The 24,921-nt window shown below is 31.0% G+C and overlaps 1 protein-coding gene and 1 long non-coding RNA gene across 2 annotated transcripts in view; both read right to left on the bottom strand.

The window, feature by feature from the left end:
- Window positions 1-989: 989 nt before the first annotated feature.
- On the bottom strand, window positions 990-7,757 carry LOC134715552 (uncharacterized). Its single transcript, XR_010106748.1, has 3 exons — window positions 7,729-7,757; window positions 6,874-6,982; window positions 990-4,173 (listed from the first exon to the last, which is right to left on the bottom strand). It is a non-coding gene; the product is annotated as an uncharacterized LOC134715552 (long non-coding RNA).
- Window positions 7,758-9,225: 1,468 nt separating this feature from the next.
- LOC134716682 (von Willebrand factor D and EGF domain-containing protein-like) overlaps window positions 9,226-24,921 on the bottom strand; it is a 57,601-nt gene continuing 41,905 nt past the window's right edge. The window contains exons 17-26 of the mRNA XM_063579687.1: window positions 24,736-24,816; window positions 20,893-21,273; window positions 20,281-20,430; window positions 18,624-18,839; window positions 17,197-17,402; window positions 16,008-16,398; window positions 15,462-15,614; window positions 13,234-13,420; window positions 10,691-10,875; window positions 9,226-9,498 (exon numbers count right to left, since the gene is read on the bottom strand). Coding sequence (XP_063435757.1) covers window positions 9,226-9,498; window positions 10,691-10,875; window positions 13,234-13,420; window positions 15,462-15,614; window positions 16,008-16,398; window positions 17,197-17,402; window positions 18,624-18,839; window positions 20,281-20,430; window positions 20,893-21,273; window positions 24,736-24,816 — 2,223 coding nt within the window. The remainder of the gene's footprint in view (window positions 9,499-10,690; window positions 10,876-13,233; window positions 13,421-15,461; window positions 15,615-16,007; window positions 16,399-17,196; window positions 17,403-18,623; window positions 18,840-20,280; window positions 20,431-20,892; window positions 21,274-24,735; window positions 24,817-24,921) is intronic.

The following is a 24,921-nucleotide window of genomic DNA, read 5'->3' as shown; positions in this document are numbered from 1 at the left end:
GGCTAGTGTGCTAGAATCTGTACGGCAATAAATGAAAAGCCATGAAACAGGAATAAGGAAGTTCTTTTATCCCCTCTTACACGTTGAATATAACTGCGGCCCCTATGGTATTATCAACTCAGAAGTCAGCACTGTGGTACTGACATGATTGAAAACAAACCTTTCTCAAATTTTCCGTTTATGAATTATGAAATTATACAGAAACTCAGGTCTCAACTCCCTTACATAAGGTATCTTTTGATGAATTTGCCTATTTTGTATGTGCTTTATGGTAATATTACTCTTCAACTGTTTTTGGTTATAGTTTATCCTTGGCTTTCAAATATTCGACTTTGAAAGTTCCTGATGAAAGCGTGTCGGACGCATGAAGCTATCAGCGTGTTGCTCTAAATTTTTTTAACAAAAATTGTGAAAACAAAGTTTAATACATATCTTATTATTAAATATATACATTTATTCCCTCCTAACTACAAATAAGATCTTAAAATACATTTATACGGTTCTGTGACAAAAAAAAACCAACTTTATTATAACATTTGGCTGAAAAGGCAGATGTGTGTAACATTTCGCTATATGCATGTTTATGTATATCTATTCATTATATTAGTCAAAAGTTAGCGTGTTCTTATATAAGAATAGACTTGTTTCTTATTTTCAATCGAAATGAAACAATGAATAAAAAAAAGTCATTATATAAAATTACTTTTTTTAATTTCTTTAGATTCATTTTTATTATTCAAAATTTACATGGCGGTTTCAGTCTTGATTTATCAAACTCACAAACGGCTTAAAAATTATCGTAAGTTTTTTTCAAAGCATGTTGAATTTAATAAATAACCTAGACACATATAATGCCCTGCTGTATGAATGAATATATTACCACAAACATTTGATTTTACAGTAAACAGTAGGCTGTTCAGAAGTACAGTTCGAAACGGATATGTCTCAAAAACACTTTCTATGCCCTGTAATAGTTATAATCTATTATATTATATATAAAAAATTACTGTTGTTCATCGTGTTAGACTTCAAATCTCAAATTTTGCAGGGTTACCAGGAACTAAATAAAAGTGAATGTGATTAATTCAAAATGTAAACGTGAGTGTCATATCTAGTTACATAATGTCCAAGGTGTCTTGATGGATGTAGGAGTGATGTGACAACATATACAGAAAATTGTAAATTTTTCAAAATGGGGAAGTCTTTAAAAATGTTTTTTTTACTTCATTATGTAACGACAAAGGTAAACGACAAAACTTTTTGACCCGGGACATAAACATGACTAACAAGTTAAACATCCTGTCATATCTGGTAAATTTCTGATATCTTCCACTAATAGTATTTGTACTGACACCCTGCATAACGTTCTAGCTCGGAAACATAGGAAGTTTTAGTTGGGCAATCCATCTATGAAAACTTTAACGGAAACAAAAATGCTGATAATGTGTTAAACCTTATTTAGTATATGTACAAACATCATGTACAATATTGTATAGATTTAAGCTAGGAAACTTTAGGGAAAATAAAAATTCTGATAAAATTAAAATCATTATAATAATATCTTTAACATTATGTTATTATGGAAATCCTTGATTAAGCAGAAAACCCCATGTTACCTATATTCGTACAGGGGTAAAATTATTAGCCATTGACATTTTGTTGCGGGTGCATACATATTCCGTTAGAATTTCAGCTACCTTTATATCAAGAATTTTACATGATAACAGTTCTCTAAATTCTCTTTTGTTAACATACAACTATGTCTATTATAATAAAAAAAAATGATGAGAAAATGAAAATAATGATATGAATAAAAAACATTAATAATAATAGTTTATTTTACAAATGAATAGACTAATAAATACACTATAAATTTCCTGGATATATTGATTAATATACGTCTCATCGAAAACAAATTGTTTGTTTCGATTCGTTTAATTACAGATATATAAAATGGTCAATACCTAGTTTTAAATTTCGTAAAAGAATACATAGGGAACAATACATGGCAACATCCGTATCATATGTCGTATCATCCCGAGACACCAATATCAGCCCAAGGGCCTTTAGGCCCAAAGGAAGACATTGGTCGAGAGTGATAAGGCATGTGATACGGATTTTGCCATGTTTTATACGCTTTATCACATATTTCAACAGGAGAGTATTATATTATATGAATTGTTTCCTGATCCATAGCACTTGGTAGCCTTCAGTTCTACTTTTGTTTTGTTTTAAAAGCCTTTTAAAATAACTGCTCTATTACTTATGCGAAGCACCTGGGTTACATTACAATTTGCGGGCTGTTTTAAAAATATTTTGTTAATTGCATTTCTTGTGTGTTTTGTACTTTTTATAGTTGCATTTAGTGTGCCAAAAAATATGAAAACTTGACGTTCGTGACGTCACATGCCAAACAATAACGTTATTCAATAAATTGCGTCACGCCCAAATGACCGTTCATTTTGGACATATTTTGAGGAAAAATATTTCTTAAGCTTACATAAATAAAAAATAGGGGTGTGGTAAAGGGTATAATAAAGGTGCGCATCAAAGTTGCGCGAAATGGATTAAACAGCAGGCTATTTATCAAATATTCAAAACTACTGTATCTACTACTAAATAAATGATAAAGGTATATAATCAAAAATATGATAATATTAAAATGGTAAAACTCAAAGGAAAGATAGCATTTTGTTGCAAAATCTTCAGAAGCAAGTCATTTTGTACCTTGACCATTTCGTACATCTGCCAGTTCGTACCAACATTTGCCTTTCATAACCAACATTTACCATTTCGTTTCACGATAAAATCAATTTCGTACCCACGATAACATCAATTTCGTACCCTATGGGCCAAATACATCTACCATCTCATACCTCATGGACTTAATACATGTTAACTATTTCATATCATATTTGGACTTTTTATTTTTAGTGTATAACACTTATAAAATCAAAGCAATAGACTAACAATTTTATAAAGACCGATGATTACTTTGGTTAAGCAGAACTTGGACACTTCAATAGTGTTATTTACACTTTGTTTGTTTACAGGATTTGTTCTGCAACTGATTTCTAGTTATTGATATTTGTTTTTGTCTGGCGTATTAAATTTTAAATCTGGTACCTTTTGTCAGCTCATATTCGTGTGTTTCTCTGTCCTATATGTTCTCCCATTTATTTGTCTTGTTGTCTTGTCATGTAATGTTGTCATTTAAATGTTATATCTAACAATGTCATAAAAGCGGGAGGTTTGGCATGCCAGAAAACCAGGTTCAACTACTCACAATTGTTTTCTAAAAATGTCCTGTGCCAAGTCGGGAAAATGGCCATTGTTATATTATAGTTCATTTCTATAAGTGTTACATTTTAATGTTGTGTTTCTGTTGTGTCGTAGTTCTCCTCTTATAATTAATGTGTTTCCCTTAGTTTTTATTTGTAACCCGGAATTATTCTTTTTCTCAATCCATTTATGAATTTCGAACCGCAGTATACTACTGTTGCCTTTATTTTTGTCAGCAAATGCCGTTAAAAGGGACACAAGGACTATACGTCTATGAACGTTTTTACCCAGACATGTTACACATGAAAAATCTTCCATGAGTACGAATTAGCATACATATAAATACATCCTCAATGAGGTACGAAATGGCATACATGTAAATCTTCAATGGGTTACAAAATAGCATACATGTAAATCTCAATGGGGTACGAAATGGCATACATGTAAATCTTCAATGGGGTACGAAATAGCATACATATAAACTTACAAGATGTTCAAATGACATACATTTGAATCTTCCATGAGGTGCGAAATAGTACACATGTTAATATCCCTCCGCGGTATATAATGGTCATGGTACTAAATGGTGAAAGTACGAAATTGAGGGTACGAAATGGTTAGGGTACGAAATGACTATAATTCAAATCTTCAATTATCATGATATAAAAAAAAACGGTTCAAATGTCATATAAACGACATAAATGTTAACATCCATTTTTTTTGAATTGTTTGCACTGTTCTTGCTGTTGGATTCTTCATGAACCTGCACTTTACTTTACTTTAAACAATTCTACTGGTGTTCTAGACCTATTCTCATCTGCGTGATTCTCTAGTTTTTCAAACATTGACTGTCGTCCATTGTTTTCTTCTTTCTCAGCATTTATCCTTTTCCTGTGAATATCAAATGTTTAATGATTATCTTTTTTTAATTTTTTTTTATTCCATATAGAATTAATCATAATGATAACTAATTTTATATTTCAGTGATATAGTATGACAATATTTTGGTCATAACTGATGTCTTTGCAGTGATGCTTGAAGAATAAATATATGAAAAAACTTTCAAGAGCAAAATAAAGTTACTGATATATTTACAAAAGATTGATTTTGACAACCAAATTGTTTTAGACACAGGTTGTGCACTGTTATAATTTCGCAGTATGTTTAATCTTATGACCAAGATGGTCTGCCAGTTAAGTTTTGACAATTTACTGAATTAATGCTGATACATTAACTGTGTAAACAACGGAATGGGAATATATTACACAAATATTGTGAATGTTTTATTAAAAAAAAAATTAACTTTAAATTCACATTAGGTCAGTTTTTGAGATACATTAAGTATCTTTTCCTTATGTTAATTTCCCTTTTATAAATTTTGTGAAAATGAAAACACCTTCACATGTACTATACTTTGTTCGATTTTCAATAAAATATTAGATCAATTTGAAAGTATTCACTTCCATGATTTCGATATGCATAATTAACATCGTTGCATAAGATTGTAAAATTGACAAAACAGCTGAAAATGATTAAAGAATTTCACGCAGTAACACTTTTCTATTATCAGATAAATTACAACTGTTATCAAAGAAGAACAACTCTGAGATTTTACTCAACTTAAATATTTTTAAATCTTTATAAAGGTTGCATTTCTGTAAATATAGACAATGGAATTTCCTATTACGGCTAAAACTATACCTTTTTACTATGAAGTTTCAAGAAAACATATATCTTAGGATGAAAACTTTCAAATGACAAAATATAGGGCTGTACATATTTTCATCACTAACATGCCTTGAACTTCTCAGAGTTAAAACTTATATTAATATTTTGTTCTACCCCTCCCTCTAATTTGGGTCTTCCTCAGAAATTAAGACAGCCGCTATCAATGTTTATTTATACTGGTAACATTCCCAAGTAATGTCTCTATGAGATGAAATATAGAGATTATATCTGGGAACAAAACAAAATATCTATAAATATTATATATCTCCCCAAAAAGAGTCGTGGTTTGTGGAACAGCTGAATTTACAAAGTGCTGAATTTATCAACGTAAATAAAGCAAATAAAAACAAAGAAAAGATTTAACTTCTTGTATTACAGAATAGATTTAAGGGCATATAATACAGTTACAGTAAATATAAGGACGTTACTAACGTTAAAAGTTATTTTCGAGAAGTCAAGACGTAAAAAAAGTAATATATAGGGGAAAGATGCATTTTTGGACTTTTTTTTCATCATTTAAACCAATTTAACTTGAAAACGATTTCATAAACGCCCTTTTTTTAAATGACCCAAGGTTTGATTACGTATGCATTATATTTGTTCCAATTTTTATGAAAATTTTTATGAAAAAGTCACTGATGATTGTTTTTTAAATCAGAATACAATTTAAAAATCGTGATACTTTGATAAAAAATAATTATTTCAAAGAAAAAATTAGAACATACTTATGTAAAGAAGATTTTCTAAATCATGTTTGTACAAAAGTCCTCGTTGGTTGATATATCTTTTTAGTAAATGTTTAAAATTTCCATTCCTTTAAGAAATACATGGGGGTATATTTTTTATTACAAAATTGAAATGACTAGTTGAAAAATAGCTTGTATGCAAATGTTCGTAGAAAAAACACCTTGGTATACAACCTGTGTCATATGTCCTTTATGTTTATTTACATAGGTCCTACAATTCTTTGAGACTATTCAAGTAGCGCATATATCTAAGACAGTCTGAACTGTTTAATGGTTTCAACACTACTACAAGGGAGATGTTCACCGGCCTTGAATACCCATAAAGGTCTGGTAAAAAAGTGGTTCGACAAATTTGAACGTAAACAGAGCGTGGTATTTACAGCATCGCCCACAAATTGCAATTTGCGAAGGCCAAAACGAAAGTGAGAAAGCGACTGGGTAGGCATTCCTTTGTTAAAAAATCTTAGAATTGCTTTCATGTTGACGGTAGTTTTGCGAACATCAATCCATGATAATCTTTTGCTAGGAGAAAGACGAAAGATACCTAGGAGACATTTAACAATCAGTAGTCGAAGTTAAACTGTAAACACCAAGGAAAACACCCTAGTGACAACAAAAAGACAGGTTCACAAAACATAACATAGAACACAGAAGACTGCACAACACGAATCACATTAAAATATGAGCTGATCTCAAGTGGTGGAAGGATTATCAGACTAAGCTCTGCTATTTACACCCGTAATGTTGCTGAAAGTGAGTACATATTCGGAGATAAATCTCCTTCTTTGATGCAACAACAGAAGAAAGAGAACATATCTATTGTTTAGAAAAGTGGAACATATCCATGGTCATATGTGACACACTTATTACATACTTGTGATGGTGTCCGTAAATCATATGAATGGATGACTTCAACTTAACCACTTTGAACGCGTGAACCAATAACCTATAAGGAAGCATCAACCCTCTTTCAAAGAAATCAATATATTATTCGAAAGCTCTGACATATCGTATCAATCTAAAGATATATACTGTTTTAGTTCATGCTGTTGGAATGTTGCATATCCTTAAAAATTACGTATACAGTCATAACCATAAAAATCTTATTTATACTCACAGTGATTTTGTATGTTTTACTCTGTAGATAATAACAACCAAAACAATAAGTATAATTGCGAGGACAACTCCAAGGGCTACACCTATTGCTACATAGTTCTTATTATTATCTGAAAGAAATTAAGAAAAAACCTATCAACACCTCTTTCTATCTTCGAGTCATCCAGTCATTGCTCATACTCCTAAACATACCTCATGTTTGGACGAGAAGTAAAAAAATCCCAATTTGAGTCTTGCATTGACTGGACTTCTGACTCACCAAAACTGATGGTACAATATGACTATATATAATGCATTAAACCGACATGATAAGTAACATATGTGAGATTCAAGCAACAGACTACTTACTTTTGGTAAACATTGTGGCTAAGCAACGGTGAATACAAAAGTCGCACAATAATTTTTGTCAGCAAGCATTCCAAGAAAACTGTGTGTCGCCAGTCGTGTTCAAATTATACATAAAGAAATCTATTAGACCAAACATTAACCAGCAGGTTGATAAATTCGTGTCCTGAATACGAATCTATGTAAGTTTGGCCTAATTCCGTCAAGCTGTTTTCAAAGAGTCAAAAGATTTATATTAACATTGACGCGGATTACGTAGAAGGTAAAATATTTCCCGTTGTGACATTAGTGGCAGCTACATAAAAACGCACCAGCTGTGTAGATATTTTGTGCTTGTATTGTGTTCTAAATGATATCAGTGAATGTGTACGTTTTGGTTCTTGTTACCAAACACCAAATTCATTGTTTTATAAGGAAATCGTAAGTATGGCTATTTTATTTTGAATACTTTAAATAAGTTTGAATTTTCGATCGGTTTCCCTAAAAGTGTTATCTAAATATCAAAGCTTACCGTCTTTATTGCTTTGCTTACATTTTTCCTGAAATTGGAAATATACTTCGTTTCAAAATTGTTGCGGAAATACATGTTTTTGGCACATAATTACAGTAAACATTGAAAAATTGCAACAAAGACTATTTAATCAAACACGTTATGGAACAACAAAAAGCGAAAATTACTCTATTCTAATAAATCTTTGAGGTTTCATTTCTGTATATATTAACAATGCAATTTCCCACAGGGACTCCTTTTACGGCTAAATATGTACCCCTTTTACTATAAAGTTTTGAAAAGAATCTTGTCATAGAATTGAAAATTCATATGCACTACATTTTTTTTCAAAGGTCACAGTATAGGGCTGTGCGGCATATTATCAACGTTTACTTTTTAGTATATGTCCTGAACTTTTCAGAGTTTAAACTAACAATAATTTTCTTATCTACCCCTACCTCGAATGAAGGGTTACCACAGATTTCAATGTAAACAATATGCACATGTATATTTACTGGTAACACTCCCAAGGTATGTCTCTATGAGATGGAACACAGAGAGCATAACTGGGAACCAGTATGAAAACAAAATTAATTTTCTTTTGAATATTCTAAATCTCCCCCAAAAGAGGCGTGGTTTGAGAAACAGCTGTATTTACAAAGTGCAACCTGGAGTATTTATTTTATTGGAACCACGACACTCAATGTTTAACAAAAGTATATCTCTTGAAGTCTTTATGTATGGATATAAATACAAAAAAACATAACCATCTACGAGTTGCATGTTTTCTTTTTCCAATGAAAATATTGGTTTTGACGAAAATAGAAATATCAACGGTTACAGAAATACATTTCCCCCTCAAAATCAACTGTTTGATTGCAACACATTTAGTATTCTAAACGAATATTGTGATACCATCTCAAAAATGTGAACGACTCAATTTACAAATTATTTACTTAACTAACATGTATTTTATTTGTAAATAATTTCTTCTACGTAATGTACAATGAGCATGACATATAAAAATTGCATCATTTTTTTTAATTATACAATAAAGTAAGGCATATATATATTGAAATATTTGACCTGTTACCGGATCGGACATGTTTAAGATGTTTTCTACCTTGGATACGACGGAAACGACAGATATCGCATGCGGAGAGGAATGTTTTGAGCCTTGAAGCACTAGGGATAACACTCTCAATGTTTAAGGAAGGAGTCATAAATAATGTTATAATTAAAATATTGGTTTAATACTTAAACATATTCTGGTATTATGCAAAATATTTTATCATTTGTATGATTGTTTTGGTATGTTGTGTTAAAGTACTTGATATTGAAATTACTTATTTAATTTTCTATTAAGAATACTAGTAAGCCATTTGATGCAATCATTAAATACACCCAAACCGTGTATAATAAATGTTTTTTTTTTTATAAAAGACAAACTTGTTCGCAAAATAAGCATTGCATGCTGACTAGTGCTATTTCCTTGTGAATGAAGAACTTATTATGTAACTATAGAATATAGCTTACCAAGGCATCACAGGTTACTGATGTTGAGTTACACGTGAAACAATTTTCGTCATACACAATCATGTTGAAAGATTCTCCAAAATTACTGCCGTCATTTGACAAGCTAATCTCATATCCTTCAGGTGAGTGCATCGACTCCTCGGTAGATCTTTTACGTCTAGATATCTTAAGTGGCACAGTTACCATGAACAAATGTCGATATTCTGCAGTGTCCGTTTCATTTCCAGAGGTGTAGACTGTACCATTTTCGGTAATCTTAATGTAGATACACACCAACAAACATTATATATAACGTTTAAATGAAAATAAGCAGTGAAAATACGTATTCATTTTTCTAATATTAACACTACACTTGATATATATAAGATTTCACCGCCTGAAAAAATCACCTATCCAGCTAACATTTTACTCGGCCAAGTTTTGTTCTCCCCTTCTAAAGTGCAAAAATAAGCTAACTTACATTTATATATAATTTACAGCCATTTGGACATTTCCGACAATTTGTAACAGGGCAATATGCAAACTTTCAACGTCATTTTTAAAACAAATTACATATTATGTAATTTTGTTTAAATCATGATCTAATATATTCATTATGTTTTGCTTTTCCTAGAATTTTCAGTCTGGAATCAATTTACAAAATGTTCTTTATGGTTAAATTCCTAAATGAACTTTGCTGATAGCACGTTAACTTTATTTGGTTTATTTTGGAATGTCTTATTATGTCTGACTTCATACAAAATAACATCCCCCCCCCCCCCCCCCGATTGTGACTTTATATTTTATATCCTATGATGGCTCCGACATCTGATGCCATGATAACATGTATACATATATATTGAGTTAATTTAACTAGCTATTTAAACATTTATTGAAAAAGATATTCCGATAATCACTAAGGAAGAAACATTCCTGATTAATATTTAAATAATGTAATTGATATTTAAGTTTATTTAGGTTTTGAATAAAATAACCAAAATAATACAAATCAATGATGGTGTTATTTTCGATTAAAAACATAATTGAAATAAATGAATAGATTTTTTTTTTAGAATTTGTGTAATATGGAATATTAAAAAAATGAAAGAACTTAGGAAAAGGGGATGTCAAAAAGTGGACTAAGTAAGTAAGTAAGTAATATTATAAATATATGCTTAAGTATTATGTATGCATTGTTGTACACTCGCTTAAACGACGAACAAACTCATACATATATTTATTCTAAAACTTTCAAAATGTGAATATTTTGATCGATTTTGTAAAAGAAGGGTAATTCTAGATTCAATAATGTTTTGTAAAAACACGAGAACAAAATCAATAATGTTCCATTTTTAAAGATTTAATCATTTAAAAATTCATACTCTTTATGAATCAATGGGAAATCAATTAAAATGCTATTAAGATATGTTTTCCCCCTAAAGATTAATTTCTCCTATAAATAAATCACCTGGAAACTTCTCCTTTTATACCACACAGTCGTTGACTGAAAATTGCCGTACACATTGGTTGTTATACATGATTTTGTCCTTATAGAACACAGCCCATCATTCGGTAAACTTGTGTCAGACGGTGGTGAAGATGTCTGTTCAGCACAGCTATCACCCATGTATCCTTCATAACAAGCACAAACACCTTAAAGGTATAATCACATGAGTTTAGAAATTGAGAACAATCTTCAGATAAAGTGCATGATAAGGAGCAACAGTAGTTTACTGATTTCAACACTACGGGTACCACATGTCGAGCAAGATATCTTTACCTTCCAGAGCATCGAATATCATTTCCGATTTGTATGTGGGGATGGTGCTGCTCAGTGTTTAGTTTACAATGATCTGTTTTGTAGACATGACGAAGTCGGCTTTTCTTTGACTAATAAGTTTGTATATACCTTTAATATCTTCCACCTCTCTTTTAAAGATTTTCATGTTCGTCAATGCTAGTCATCTTCTGATTGTATAGTTGGGAATCATGGATAATAAATATCTGCATCTTAATCTTTGGATACGATAAATCTTATCAACTAAGTTAATACCAAAATGCTGGATGTATGCCAAAAACAAAACTTCTAGATGGGGCTGTTATGTCAGGAAAGTCCAGGAAAGTAATTGTTGTTCAACTCAAACCACACAAAAAGCCAAGATTGAATTTATTCTAACTTAAACATACAGCATACAAAAGCCCATTATATATTAGCAATGTGATATGTTTAAATAAAACCATCTCAAAGAACTTTTTTCTCAAATCGAAGATATTCTGAGTGGTTATTGTTGTTGGTAAGAAATTTCTTTCCTTTGAAATCACAAAGATCATTCCCATTCTATACTGTTATTTGCTTTGAATGAATCTTAAATACAAAAATAAGAAGGTGTCGTATAAATTCCAAAAAAGAAACCACTCTTCACCAGAGACTAAATGACAAAGAAGTTAACAATTATAGGTACCGGACGGCCTTCTACAATGAGCAAAAATCATACCGCATAGTCAGCTATAAAAGTCGCGGAAATGACAAGTAACAAAATTTAAACAAGAAAACTAACACCGGGATTTGCGTACAAACAATGAACGGAAACCAAATATGATATACAGCAAAAACGACAACCACTAAATAATAGGCTCCTGACTTGGGACAGGCATATACAGAATTTGGCGGGGTTAAACTAGTTTGTTGGCGCCAAACCTTCCACTTAACCTGGGATACTGATATAACTGTTGATTAACACAAAAAGGCAGTACTAGTATTTAGACCGATACAAAGCAGAAAGACTTTTGACACAAACACAGACCGGACGAAGAATGGTATTTACACATTCGACAACGAAAAAGACACTGAGTACATATCTGAGAATAATCGCAGTTACTCAGAGCTAGTTCGATCAATGCAAAGCCAATGACAGGTATTGTAAAGTTGATTAAAAATTCAAAATCTTATATTGTACACAAGTACGTCAATTAATGTAAAAATACTAGTGTTGTCAAATCGTACACTTTTGCTTAACCGGTTACTCGGATAATCGTTCGACCGATTAACCGGTTAACCGGTAGTATCAGTTTGTTTTTTTAAAGTCTTATCTATAGTATCCTACACATAGATATAAGATGTGGTATGAGTGTAAATTTGACAACTTCCATCAAAGTCATAAATTTATGTTTTTTTTAATTGCTCTTTGGCATTATACGGCTGGTCTGTGAGGATTCCTTGCGTAGTTTGACTTCAAATAATCAAATACACCGTATCAACTATGACGTTTGTACCAACTTCAGATTGAAAAATAAAGAAAAACTTCTTGATCTCGAAGAATTGAATATGTCTGAAACCGATTATTCTTTTCTTTTCTCTTGTTGTCGCCAAACATAATGTGGAGTGTTTTAATTTGAAATGATTAAGCATGTTACACGTACTATCACGTATACATTCAGTACATTCACATTGGTTTGCATTTCACACAATTTTTTAGTTAGCATTTCGTTAATGTATGACTGAGCTCTGCACGACAGTGTAGGTGTAGATCTACACAATATTAGATCAAAAATGAAATAATGAAGAAAATCGTAAAATTTGATCGTATTACTGTTAAAAAAACATGTATACTAATTATGTTTCCTTAAGATCTTGTCCCGAGCTGACTCAGTGAGAGACAAGTTCTAACTAGTTTTATGATTTTTGGATGAACAAAAGACTGGACAATTGATCTGTCAAATTAATTAACACGACGACGAGTTTTAAATAAACCATAACTATTTAAGGATTTCAATACAAATTTATATCAAATCTATCAAAATTGAAAGAAAAAGTCCGGTTAACCGGTTAGCGTTTTTGGTATTCGGTATTCTGTCGTTCGACCGGTTAACCGGTTAACAGTTTACCGTTGACAACACTAAAAAATACAGTGCTTACAATATTATAATTGGTTTTAGTACAAAAGTGTCTACAGCAAGTCTTTTATAAACGTAGTGATTAAGTAAACATAAAACAATCTTTCAAATACTAACCTGACACACAATTACCATTGTCACTACAGTTATTAGCACAAAGGAAACCAGTAATATAATCCAGTACCGTCTGGTTTCCTTCGGTCATGTTTTTAATATGTATATATTCATTCCGTGAAAGCTCCACGAGTATGATTGTTGCCATTGCATCAATGGTATCTACAATGTAGGTGGTATCTCCAGTAGCCTACAATAGTAAAATACATTGTTCGATTTGATATGTGAGTTTTTAGGTATATACCTGTTACATTAAAAACACTGTTTCATTATTCTAACTCAATATGTTGATGACAACAGTCGATTTCAGATTGAACTAAAATATGCATTTATGGAGAACCTTCATCTTGGACCAAATAGCAAAAAAATATTTGGAAATATTTGTGATGGTTCAAGAAGAGCATAGTCAGCGAACAACACCGTTTAAGGTCTATTTTCCTGGGAAGCAAGAGCAAGTTCTCCCCTCGTAAATAGTGATAATTGAAATCTGTAAGGACAAATTGTTTTCGACGAAGAAAAAAGAATAACAACAAATAACTAAGCATACACAATGAAAGCAATTGGTGCATCATGTTAGATTTTAAAACATCAATTTTCTTACACACCTTTGTCAATTAAAAATTATCTTCATGAAACATGAAATCTTTCAATCGCTCATTATTGACACAAATGGTAATTGACTGTCATAATCCTGATTTTATATTGGTATATTTATACACGACAAATCTACTACTTTTATGACAGTCATTTCAAGAATTTTAAGTTATTTGGTTTACTTCAAACGATGAATATTATGTGAGGTACGTAAAATTTTTGACGTTGCTTCGTATACACGTATGATCGGATCATATGAGTATATGCTCGTTTGATGATCAACGAACTGGTCCATATGAGTATTTAAACCATATAGACATTTTTGGAATACATTCTAAATTCCTTCATAGCTTGTTCTCCGCAGAAGGATTGCTGACTACAATCCTTTGTAGTTGACATCCTGTTTGATCTTATTATATGATCTGTTTGTTTTTTTCTAGAACCGATATCATGACTTTTTATATGGTGTACAATTTCGTCTGTAAGAGAAACCTACACGGAAGTTTAGTTATGGGCCTATTTTCTTTTTTCCCGTCGTTTATAGATGGTTCTTAATTCTCTTTTCTGTCTTTTTATTTCTTTTTACTGACGTGTTCATGCTCTAACAATAACATAAGTTTATAAAGCTGGACCTATAACTGTAATTAACTACCCGGATCATGTGAATATATACGCGTTTGATCCAAATACTCATATGGTCCGGATCTTATAACCCGATCTCAATTTAGTATAAGACGTTGTAATTGCAAACTAAATCGTGCCGAATACAAAGTAATTTATGTTTTCCACGTAACAATTAAATAAACTGTTAAAACAAATATATGCCCCGCCTTTTTGTTATTTCGATAGAAAAATTGCAAATGTTGAAATTAAAATATCAACACTTTAAAAGCAAGTTATGCTAAAATATTCAAAGTCATTGCACCATGATTGTATGTACACGGCCAAAACAATTCCTTGGACATGAGATGTTTCAATACTTACAGAACTGAGTTCCAAATTTCATTGACCTACTAACAGTGGTTCCCAAAACACTAACTCAGTAACAAACTTATACATGTAAACAAGAAAAAACTTCTAAGTCAATAAACCATGAATGAGGGGGCGGGACTGAATAATATCCATAGAAATGAAACTTGTCAATGTCAATACAACTCCATACTAAATAACATTTACATACCACTAGTGGGTCCCTAAAAAAAAATAAACTAATCCCAAACTAATACATTGTTGACGACAAATTATCTCATCATAGATACCAGAATTGAAATTTTATCAGACGAGCGTTTATAAGATGAAACAAGTAGATGCAGTTGACAAATTACAAGATTGACCTCTGGTTTAGAATTCCACTACTTAAGCAATATAACGAAAGTTCTGATATGTCAGTTCAGGTTAATATAGAATATAAATACGACAAAGGAGTAACTCACTTCCAACGATAATGCATAATTATACTATAAGATGTACAATAAAGTTGAGGCAAGTGGTAATACAATCAAAAATGAAGACAAAATAAAAAAGCAATAGAATAAAATGATGAAAGGAAACGAAAACATTGATCAGCATGTCATTTTACCTGAAAGAGTGTATATCGAAAACTAAACACATTCCAACTTTCTTTGCCTTCGACTCACCATTATATCCAAAACACAAGACTCTACAAACTCATCTTCTGATAGGTCTACATACTCGCTGTATATGTGTGACGGAAGTGCATTTTGTATACTTTCCCTGCACGTGCTGGTAGCATTTTCTTCTGTCCAACTATTTTTGAAAGCAGCTGGGGCCTTTAAATATAAAGCGAGCCATTTAACGGTTTAAAATAACTGGATTCAAATCAAATTTTTATAACAAAAGTCACATTTAAGCACAGTTATAACTAATTTCCGAAGCATATTTTTTATTCAAATTTTACTTATTTTACTAGCAATTTTCTTTTAAAAATGTCTTACTTAGCAATTCAAGGAATATAGCAATTGTGTTATGTATCTATATTGTATGGTCGTATGTGTCGTATGTGTTTTGTAGTTTAGTCGGGAGAGTTGTGTCCCTTTGTATGATGATGATGCATATTTGTCATGTGATGTTATCTGTCTCTTTGAAATAAACGTGCTATGGAAATGGATGTGTTTTATTGCTCTTAATAATAAATTAAAACACAATATCACAAAATATCCTACCGTTATATTTTCACTGTATACGTCATCGTCGTAAGTTAAAGGGAGAAATTCAAATACGTCATCGCTTTCAATACTGCGGCGATCAAATGATTTCGAGTTGACAGATCGTTTCCTTTTACGGCTTATTGCTAAACAGTTCAGAGACTCAGTAGGCAATCTGTTGTCTAGAGTTTCAGATGAAACTACACAATAATCTGTAGTGGATGTCAGCTGACATTGAGCTGTATTCAAATCATCTAATGAAAGAGGGTTTGTATCCTTTTTCCCGCACACACAGAAATGATCTAAATACGAGGGTGGAGTCTGGTTGATATCTGACACTTGAAAATTTTCTTTTAGAAAAGTTGGAATTTGAAAGAAGAGTTGTTCATTCACCATAGTGTCATTTATTCTGAAACAATTAGTAATAGTCATTTAAAATATTTCGATTGAAAGAACTTAATCAGTACTGGTTATTACAATCCTTTATTCGAGTATGTTCTTATATTATGATTCTTGAGAAAACAGTTATAACAAGTTCAATATTTTGGCAAGTATTTGAATTCAAAGTATCAACTGCTTTCTTACATTTGTTTTTATTTTCTGCCTAGCACTCAATATCAATGATTTAAAGTCGTTTAATTTTTCAATCTATATATTATTTTCTTACTTTCACTTTCTGTTTGATTATGAATAACAGACCTTGCAATATGACTTTCGACTGTTTAAGGTATGAATTTATTCTTTGTAACTTACAGATATACATGTTTAAACAATATTTTCTTTTAGAAAGAGATAATGATGAATAAACAAAATAAACTTTTCTATTATTTTTTTTTTATATATAATACAAACAAAAAAACAAACCCCAAAAAAACGCAATAAGATAATAACACACCGTTACTTGATATGCATATGAAATGATAAATATATGTTAAAAGAAAAGCTTTAAAACAGAGGATACTGAAAAAATATCGACAGAAACTTATGTGTGTCTCCTCAGTTGTATTTGTAACTATTGTTATGTCAGATTTATATAAACATTGATAAAAGCATTTCGTTGACTAAATACCGTCATATCACTTCTCTGTTTATCACATATCTCCTATATTTGTACCTGACGACAGTTTATTTTAAAAAATTAAATCACTTTGCATACAGAAGAAAACGACTGTCAAGGGTTTGTTTTATGTTACGATTATACAAATACCTCCATGAATCTGCAAACGTCCGTTGATTCTGTACCACACCATAATACCTATGCATGAAATCGTCAGTTGTGTCTTTGGTTGTGCTTGGAAATCCGCAGAGTCCTTTCGCCATGTTTATGTCATGATATGAAGGTTTAATTATTATACTGCTAATGAACAACCGATGAAATGAAATAATTATTTCGGTTCCTATTGGCAACGTTACCTGAGATTATAAAACACACAATTATAAATAAGTATAAACTCAGTAACTAGAGTAAAAGATAAGGTATTTCCTTTTCCAGTTCACAATTGTTCAGAATATTGGGTTTATAACAACATGCGAAGCATCTCGAACATACGGAAGCCCTGTTTTTTTTTGCATGGCACTCCAGGGCTTCCGTACGAACACAATCTTTTAAAGTCAATTTTAAAATCTATATATTTCGAATTTGCTATCAGTAATCAAATTTTATCTTAAGAATTGTATTTATTTTGTACTTGTACTTGTACTCTTGTCATCTATAAACCCGAAAAAAATTAGACAGTTTGAAGATTCTACATGGAATGCATTGTTCATATGCATTCTGTTGTGTACTCTTATCCCCCCGCTAAACCGAGTCAACAGACGTGGCAGTTAAAGTGCATGCAAACTAGTTTATTTCGTCACATATTTATGTATATCTTTACCCTTCCGGAGCACCTGATTTCACTCCCGTTTTTTATTGGAGATCGTGTTGTTTCTTATTTATTATTTATAACTGTTGATGTAAATGTTTTTTTAGTCTTTGTTTACTCCTTTGTTTTGATTGTTATTGATTTTGTCAGGAACACTACACTGTCTATCAAATTTTTAAATCTTGAAAATATAGAGAAACGTTAATTGTTAATTGAGAGTTAACATACGAATAGACACTTGTCATTGTCGAGCACATTAATTGGAAAGTAAACCAATAACATAAATTACTAGAAAACATTCACCAGACAGTAACGATAAACATATGTCTCTTCAGTATGCTAGCTATTTATCGTCTTGAGATTATAAGTGTGAACTCTTCTTATTAACAGAACCAATTGAATATTTAAAAATACAGGTTCTAAAGCGGCTCTTGTCTCTCACTCTATATGCATCGTCAACATTGTATCCTAGTATATTATTTATAACAAACATCTTTTATATTTGCTGGTATTTTATTCTATGTTCAGAGTCCAACTGTTTCAAATAATTTATCTAGTTTATATGTTTACATATCGTCTAATGAAAGACATTTAGATGAAAGTATTGCTTTAGTCGTATATTGAATAAATCAAACATTGAATGAAACCGCAAAAGCACAATTCGTATAATATTTAACTTTTCATAAAATTATACTTCAAGAAAGTGCAAGATATTGTATTTTTTCTTATATTGTGCATGCTACCCTATAAATATTTTCTTTAGACATACCTTATATTTAGTAATGGATAATTGTTGAATGAACATATCACTAGGATCACATTGTTTTATATAAATAAGAGGCGTTTTTAGGCTATATCTCTTATTTCTTGAGATGGTTTGACAGGTTCGTACAACGAAAAGGGAATTTCGGCTTCTAATCGCTACACCACAATGGCATGCGGCTCCTGGAAATCCGTCATTGCAATTGGTGAATAATGCATGCACCTTAAAGTAAAGAACAAAAACCTTTGATTTGAAATTGAAGTTTTGCTATTAAATAAGGAATGTTACAATTTTCAGGCTTGAGATAGTCATAAAAACCCGTTTAAATCAAATCTGTATACGCTATTCTTAACAATGCCACTATTTAAACCAGAACAATTTAAAAATCATATGGTATGTATACCGGTTGACTAATAAGTTCTACATAAGTAGAAACAATAGAAGTACATTTTTGTAATTATCATAAGAAAGAAACTTATTTATCAACAATATATATAAAGCAAAATAATGCATTTTTTTCACCTTCCACAGACCTGGTCATATTTGTTTAGAATCTATTAGCTACATTACTTTTAAACACTTTCGCTAGCTTATATCAAAACAATCGCAAACCTTATATATTTGATACTTGATAGATTATTGTTGATCATCTCAACAGGATTGATTTTCTCGCTTGAGCTGGTACGGTATCATGACAAATGATAATCTGTTTATTACTATTTTACCTATGACGACGTTGTTGATTTCGTGTCAATTTCATTAGCAACACCACATGCTCCCTTAGTTTCTAGTGATAATTTCATATTACTCGACTTTGCTGAGAAAGGAAATTATCAGTCAGTTAGAGTCAAGGACAATTTCGTAAAATAGCGATAATATCAGTTAATCCAACAAACATCTAAATAATACATGTATACGAATAGGGACAGACTGTCTAATCTATCTTTAGACACCTAAATGAGATGATTTCTTTTATGGACGCACATTGTTCAGAACTTTCATTTTGTAATCACATATGTTACAATCCCATTGTAACGATATATCTGTAATTGATAAGAAATATTTAGCCACACTGAATGGACCAGTACAATTTTCTTTAACATGATTGTACATAATATATTATATAAAAACATATTTTGTCTTCTTGTGAACTGCAAAGAGATGATATCTTCTTTGTATAATTTCAACAACAAAAAAATGGTCTTTTATGCAGTTTACAAAGCAAACTAATAATAATGCAAGTAAGTTTGACGACCAGAGTTGTTATTGTTTACTTGACAGTATATAATACGGATAACTGCAATTGATTAGCAGCGAATGAATAACAGACGGAAGAAAAATAAATGTGATAGGAAGTAGAGACTTTAACATATCGTTAGAGTGAAATCATAAAATGACATTCTCAAATCAAGGGCTTATAGGTATAATCTCCTTTTTTTCAATCTTCAAACATCAATACTCAAAACCTCTCACCACATACCAAACTTTTAATAATTTTTAGAACGTGTCTTTGCAAACAGAAGTATTTTTTTGTTGGAGTACGGATGAATGAAAAACAGAAGTTGTATTGTTTTGTTGAGTCCCTGTAACTTTATTAAACTATTCAGTCTAATATGATATCATATAAAAGTATTTCGTTTCTAATTTCAGATATGTTTCTTACCCAATATGGACCTTTGTCATTTCTATACATGACAAATTCTCCAACTTCATGGTAATGATAGGTCTTTCCATCAAAAGTGGTGATGTGAGGATCATTATACGAACGGCAACATCTATTTTTCACCAAAGCATCTCCATCTTTTACAGTTACCTTTCACAGAAGATAGTTAGAATGAATATATATATTTGAGTTTCGTTCACCTTTTTTTTTATATAATCAAGGCCGTTAGTTTCTCGTTTGAATTGTTTTACATTGTCATTTCGGGGATAGCTGATTATGCGATATTGGCTTTGCTCATTGTTGAAGGCTGTACGGTGACCTACAGTTGTTTATTTCTGTATCATTTTGGTCTCTTGTGGAGAGTTGTCTCTTTGGCAACCATACCACATCTCAATTTTTTTTATTCTTTTTTTTATATATATATAAACGATATATCAAGCAAGCGATAGTTTTAATCAATAATTTTGTAGATATATTTTTCATCGATAGAAACAAATTAATGACATAAGCAAGTTATGAATTTTATCTTATGGATATATGAATATAATGGTGGCTCATTTAAACCTTCAAAATATAGAATTTACTGATTAATGGATTTACATATGAGGATACCTTTATATCTTTGATGTTGAAATTTTGCCAAACAGCATTTGGCGTTGACACCGATGCTGTATACATGTTAATATAGGTCGACCGATCTCTGTAATTGTACAAACCATCACTGAATCCATATACTTGTAAATTTTTTACGTTCTTTCCCGAATCTGTCATGCTTATTCCACAAACTTCATTTTTAAAGACAATATTTCTACTACCATAGAGATTAGAGCATTGCAGTACACTTTCGTCGAAACTCGGTTGAAAGATATGAAAATCTTGAAAACATTTTGATCTTATTTCATCATTTGATGCTATACATCCGATAGGAACAGTTGCTTTTAAAGTTATGTTAATATACTCTCCTTCCACCACTATATATTCCGACTGGTCAGCCTAAAATAATTCACAATATAATGCATTTAACTTCAAAAGTTATTTTGCCAAATTAGCACAATAGATATAGGGAGATGTGGTATGAGTGCCAATGAGACAACGACATAATGTTTAGATATTATTAAGAATGTGTTATGGCAAACAGATTGATTAATTGATTGTTAAATGCAACTGTCGGCACTTTTGTCTACATCATAATGATCAGTTTGTATTGTTGCAGGAAGTTAGCTGAGTACCCAGCGAGAACCAATGACTATTGACAGGAATATTCGAACCGGAAGGAATGGGAAACTGATAATATTTTTCGCAAAAACTTTTTCAACGCAAACCTTAACTTTTATTTGATAGATTGATTGAAAGATGTCTGCTTATCGTCAAATTCTAAATTTTGCTTAACAATCCGGACGATGAGATATTTCTGAAATATGAGTATAAATATGTTGCGTACTCGAATTGAATTGTTAACTCACTAATTCACATGGTATATGTCCCATTTCAGGCATATTGACTATATTCTACTGACTCTGACATGAAGTCTTTTCTGCGACGCCTTTGAAATGATCATGTTTGGTGAAAAGCAGCAAATACAAATTTTTGCTATTTGTTTCAATAGAGATTCACGTCATCTTAGAATTATTACTTAACAGACATATATAAATTCTACCACTACATCGAGTGTGATACGATATCTATCCACAGATATCTGACGAGCGTTTAAAAATATTAAAAAATTATCTGTAGATAGTTGCATACGTATTGCGTGATATTTTAGTGTGGAAGATGTTACTCTAATGATTTTAGACGATATGAAAACGATCTTTAACCGCCTTTTAAAACGACAATTAAAAGATATTTGTGTTTTTTTACGTGACGTCATCAGATATGGTCAGCTTTTTTCGTGACTTCACAATAGGAATTTTAAAGGAAAACAAGAACATAAAAATGTCATAATCGAATTTTGACCAATTTTAGACCTCAGATCAAATGACCAACAATGCATTTAATCATCATGTCAGAAAATGGATAAATCGAGTAAGATTTTTCATAGGAATTCATTATTCACATTAAAATTTAATAAACTTTAATTTTTGAGCTTGTTCTAAATTCAAATATACTAAAAAAGCAATAAATGTAGATACAAGGGATTCAAATGGCATCCACAACATTTATTAATCATTGTAGAGTTATGTAATTATCATGGCATTTTTGTGAAATATAAAAAGGGGCTCGCTGATTCGTTTGTATGTGTGTGTGAATAGTTAAAAGGAGTAGGTCCAGTAAGGACAGATTTTGGCCTCAAATTTCAGGTTCATGTAACGAGAGATTTTGGACACTTTTTTTTATAACTTAAGTGTTTATTTTAATTGATTCAATTAGTTTATGTGATAGAGTTTAACTGATTTAGTCATTACAAACGCTAGGAGTCAAGCGTAAACATGAAAAATCTGTCAAATATGCCAAAAATCCTCACTTTTCGGTTGTTTATTGTCAAAAATGAAAGTGGCCGCATCCGTGTTCATCCTCAACCATTATATAGTTATGTATTATCATCAAATACAACTTACATCTCAATATTATGAATGAACACGAATGCGGCAACTTTCATTTAAGACGGAAACCGTCAAAAATTTAACTAAAATGCTGAAACTGTGAAGATTTCAGTAATATAACATGACTGTCTGATGCTAGTACCCAAAAATGTGCATTATATTGTAAAAAATGCGTTTATATTTATGTCGCAGAAGCATTTTCCTTTCCAAATAATAGCTAAAAGATTAAATTTTCACAATTTTGTAAAACTGCTCTATTTTGGGTACAAAAAGGTTTTTTTCGGAACCTACTCCTTTGTGTACAATGTGAAAACCCCACCATGCAATGAAAGCTTATTTATATATATATATATTTTACATTAGACGAAAATTTTTGAATGTTGACTACAAGAAAAGAAAAACAAACCCATTTGTAATCTATCTGCACGATAGTTGATTTCTTAAATCATAAAAGTTACATATTTGTCCCCCTTATATCTGACCAGTCTATATATAAATCTCATAAACAGTCATAAGGTCGTCAAATGACGTATATGTTACGTCAACACAAAAACAACAAAAAATTCTGTGAATTAATACGTTTGGTTTTGATAAAAAGTTTGTTTCTATCGTCATTGTAGCATAAGCGATATTCTGGAGGAGGGTTTACATAATATGGTATGGTGATCCAGTAACATTGAACGTGGCATTTTGGTCTTGATTCCTTGATTTCTTTCAGCCTGTTTTATAGTTTCGCCCGGTATTCAATTCTAACAATGTTATGATATAAATTCAAACGTATAATACTTTACCAACATCATTGACTATTATGGATATGTAGCATGTTAATCTATTGTAATAAAAATTCATAATATCTAATGAAATGTGCAGATTTAGCTAAAATAGTCCTTTTATTTGTATAAAGTAACATTCGTTTATAGTGGAGAATTGTTTTAACGTTAAATAAGCTACAATTAGAAATTGCTTGATAGTCCCGAGCTGTGATTAATATTAGATAACTCTGGTTAATTTCCTAATCATCTATCTATCATGAAGGGGAGATAAATAGTTCGGCTTTCATTTATAGTCTTTTTCAAAAATGATGAATGGTTCTTTATATTGGTATGTAACCATTTTAAACGTTTCAAATTTATGAACTTATATTCGTACATCATATCTTTGATAAACCAATAACAAAAACTGAAATATATTAAATTGATACATTTTGTAATTATTCAAAATTTAATTAGAACCCTATACTTAATTATAAAAAAAGTAACCTGTTAATGGGATACAATACTCGCATAACCTTTTTTTTAATCGGCACATAATACAAAGGAATGACATTCTTGCATACAAATGACACATCAATATAATTAATTAACCATGCATCCGTGCTCCACCTTCAATGAAGATTCTAAATTATAAATATAACCAAAAGTTGTTAATCTATATGATAGTGAAGACGAATTAAAGTTGACCCTCTGTAAAAAATGTTTCTTTGAAATTTTTTAAATCATACTCAGAAAAATGCTCTAGCCACTTGACTTTCATAGCTCATAACTACAGTTTTTACACAATATTTTAATAAAGTAGTTAAAGATTATTTGCTTCTCAAAGTGTAAGACGCAATACAAATCGTATGCTTGCATCATCTTACCCAAATACAGATTAAATTAAGTCCTGAACATTTCGACATTTCTTTGTTTATTTTTTTTATCAAAACCGGCTAAATACCTGTATCCCGTCATCGTCAGGTTAATATGCTAGTATATAAAGCTAAAAATTAAGCAAAACAATTTCGATGAAACATTCAAACTAAAACAATTTTTTGAGAACAATTCTGCCATGTCAAGTAATTATTTGGCAAAGCAGTACTGATAAAATCATGTAAAGCAGTGAATAGATACCAGTTTTTTCATGTTCCACTTACGAATATCCCAGCTCTGAAATCTGAACTAAAAATAAACTGTTTATCATGCTCGGAATCGTTGACTCTTATTCCACACCGAACCTAAAAATATACGTTAACCCAACTTTATAACTTGATCTCTTCACTATGCATTCTTGCGAATGATAATTTAAACATTTAAAGACAGTAGAATAATATACAATTGTA

This window comes from Mytilus trossulus, chromosome 4 (genome assembly GCF_036588685.1).
Source record: "Mytilus trossulus isolate FHL-02 chromosome 4, PNRI_Mtr1.1.1.hap1, whole genome shotgun sequence".
NCBI classification, from domain to species: Eukaryota; Metazoa; Mollusca; class Bivalvia; order Mytilida; family Mytilidae; genus Mytilus; species Mytilus trossulus.
This window is presented reverse-complemented; position numbering and strand designations above follow the sequence as displayed.